Source organism: Mastomys coucha, unplaced genomic scaffold (assembly GCF_008632895.1).
Source record: "Mastomys coucha isolate ucsf_1 unplaced genomic scaffold, UCSF_Mcou_1 pScaffold21, whole genome shotgun sequence".
Classification (NCBI taxonomy): domain Eukaryota; kingdom Metazoa; phylum Chordata; class Mammalia; order Rodentia; family Muridae; genus Mastomys; species Mastomys coucha.
In genome coordinates this window covers 34,667,221-34,669,744 of record NW_022196904.1, presented here as the reverse complement: position 1 = coordinate 34,669,744, position 2,524 = coordinate 34,667,221, and the positions used below count along the sequence as shown (strand labels likewise).

At 36.5% G+C, this 2,524-nt stretch overlaps 1 protein-coding gene across 1 annotated transcript in view; it reads left to right on the top strand.

The window, feature by feature from the left end:
* Window positions 1-469: 469 nt before the first annotated feature.
* Window positions 470-2,524, top strand: part of LOC116101206 (vomeronasal type-2 receptor 116-like) — a 19,440-nt gene continuing 17,385 nt past the window's right edge. Inside the window, exon 1 of the mRNA XM_031384856.1 lies at window positions 470-986. Within this exon, the coding sequence (XP_031240716.1) occupies window positions 573-986 (414 nt within the window). The 5' untranslated portion in view covers window positions 470-572. The remainder of the gene's footprint in view (window positions 987-2,524) is intronic.

The following is a 2,524-nucleotide window of genomic DNA, read 5'->3' as shown; positions in this document are numbered from 1 at the left end:
CATGCTTGATATTTGAATTCATTTAAAAATAAATCTTTAGAAAAGATTTCTTTTTTGCAAATGATTGAAAGAAAAAATTAACAAGGAGTGGATAGATAGGGAAAGTGTTAACAATATTGGCCACTAAATATAAGTGATTGTAAGTACAGGAAACAAATGTTGCTGCAGAAAGACCATTATGCATTAATAAATTATGTTTTCACTTCCTTAAGCAATTCAGTTAATTTCATAAGAAAATGTTATGAATTCAGTGGCTCTCATAGCAAATAGTTTTTTATTTTTCTCAATATTTTCAAAATGAAGACATTATTAGAATTACTGCTTTGTCAATGTCTGTGTTTTCTCTTTACCTTTTGATCAAGCACTCAAAAACAGAGTTGGAAATGTTCTCTGCAGATGAGGTCAGCACCATCTCTTATTTATGGGAGCCACTCTGTCATGAACTTTTAAAGTGTTTTCTATTTTCCAGGTTCTTGTCTCAATCCAATCTCACAACAAAAGCTATTTGTTCCCATCTTTAGAGGAGAGATGCAGAAACTTCTAGCATAGCATAGTGCTTCTACTGAGTATAAATGATCATGTATAGACACCTGTCCATAATGAACACTGTACTCTTTTACAGAAAAACAACTAAAAACCACAAATATGCTTTAGCATTAGCGTATTCAGTGGATGAAATCAACAGGAATCCTGATCTTTTACCAAATATGTCTTTGATTATAAAGTACACTTCGGGCCATTGTGATGGAAAAACTGCAATACCTATACCCGATTTATTTCATAAAAGAAAAACAGCAAGACACATCCCTAATTATTTCTGTAATGAAGAGAGTATGTGTCCGTTTCTGCTTACAGGACCCAACTGGGAGGTATCTTTAAGTTTCTGGAACTACCTGGACAACTTCTTATCTCCACGTGTGAGTTATCATAGCTCAGGAATTCTTAATATCATGTCTCTTTGGGGAATTTTGATAGATATTAAGAAAGTTAATGGATGAGGTTGGACTTATGCTTATATCAATCTATGCAGTTCCAGGATACTTACTAATCACAAACATGATAGGCCTTCTGCTAGGGGCCACCTCCAGAAGCTGACAGATACGAGGAAGGAGGAATAGAGGAGGCCGTGAAGAATTGAGTCTGGCAGGGTTGTAGAGAGAATCTTACAGCATTGACTGACTGACAGTTTCTTTATTTATACAAATCCCAGTAAGCAGAGATGAGTCATGTTATTCCAAATTATAGAACATCCTATTTCTGTTGCTAGATATGTGTTATCTTCATATTGGTCATAAGTTTAAATTATCATTGTTAAACTGTGAAATAACAGAATTCTTATTTACAATCATGGTTGTGATATAAGTTTAGTCATCAGTGATAAACAGTGATGGAACAGAAATAAATTTTAAAAACATTTTCTCTACAACCCACCTTTTAAATATCGAGTATTTTTTGCAAAGACATGAAAGACCATTCTTAGCCTGACAACTCATGGCACTAGACAGGATGAAAAACTCCAATCTAGTGTGTGTGTTAGCCGTTTGACTACCTGTGAGTATGATGAAACATTAGGAGTCAGAGTGAAAATTGTCTTTAGACTTTCTGGCAAATATTTCATGCCCATACTGTTATAGTTATGACATGTCATTTTCTTTAATAATATGATGACTATGACATATCTTTGTGGAATATATTGCTATGTCCTATTTTGCTTTTTCTTTTGTTTCCTAATCATAAGTTATAAGATTAGATCTTCACAAGAGAACTTTTCTAAGAAAGAGGGGCTATGGGGTTCTGATAACTCATTTTTTCATTTTTTCCCCCACGATTATTTATCCATCATTATAAGAAACTTTGTATGGATGAAATAACTCCATTCAATCTGACTTTGTGTATATTTTCCTCAAGAGGTACAACTTATGAGTCCTATATATTTTGCCCCATAATTACCTGAGTATTTAGTAGGATGAGTATTTCTAATCTGACCTGCGGCTAACACTTTTCGGCTGCCAAATCTAGTTTACATTTTCAAATTAACATTGAACTGATTATCTGTTTCCTGAGGAGGCACAGATGCAAAAATTGCCTAAGTATTTCGATGCCTTATCCTAAAATGGAGATCTTTGGAATTTTTATGCAAATCACAACCTCAAGTGTAGTAATACCTTCAAGTAGGGCAATATAGGAATAGTGTTTCTAAAATGCTAAATCAGTATTATGTACAAGAATTCCCTATCCCTGCCACCCTGCGGCTCCCCTGCAACTGGTGGGGCCTGTGCCTCCCAGCTGGCTGCTCCCAGTTTAGGAACTCACCAGAGAGAAGAAGGCTGCTCTCACCGGAGACTCCGGGTCAAGGCAGTCCCTGGAGGCAGGCCCTCCACTTGCAGAAAAGGGGGCAGCTAAGGTCACTGATCTACCTCTGTCACTTGCAAGCTGAGAGGATCCTGTCCCTGCCGCACGGACCTTAAGCTGTACTACAGAGCAATTGTGATAAAAACTGCATGGTATTGGTACAGTGACAGGC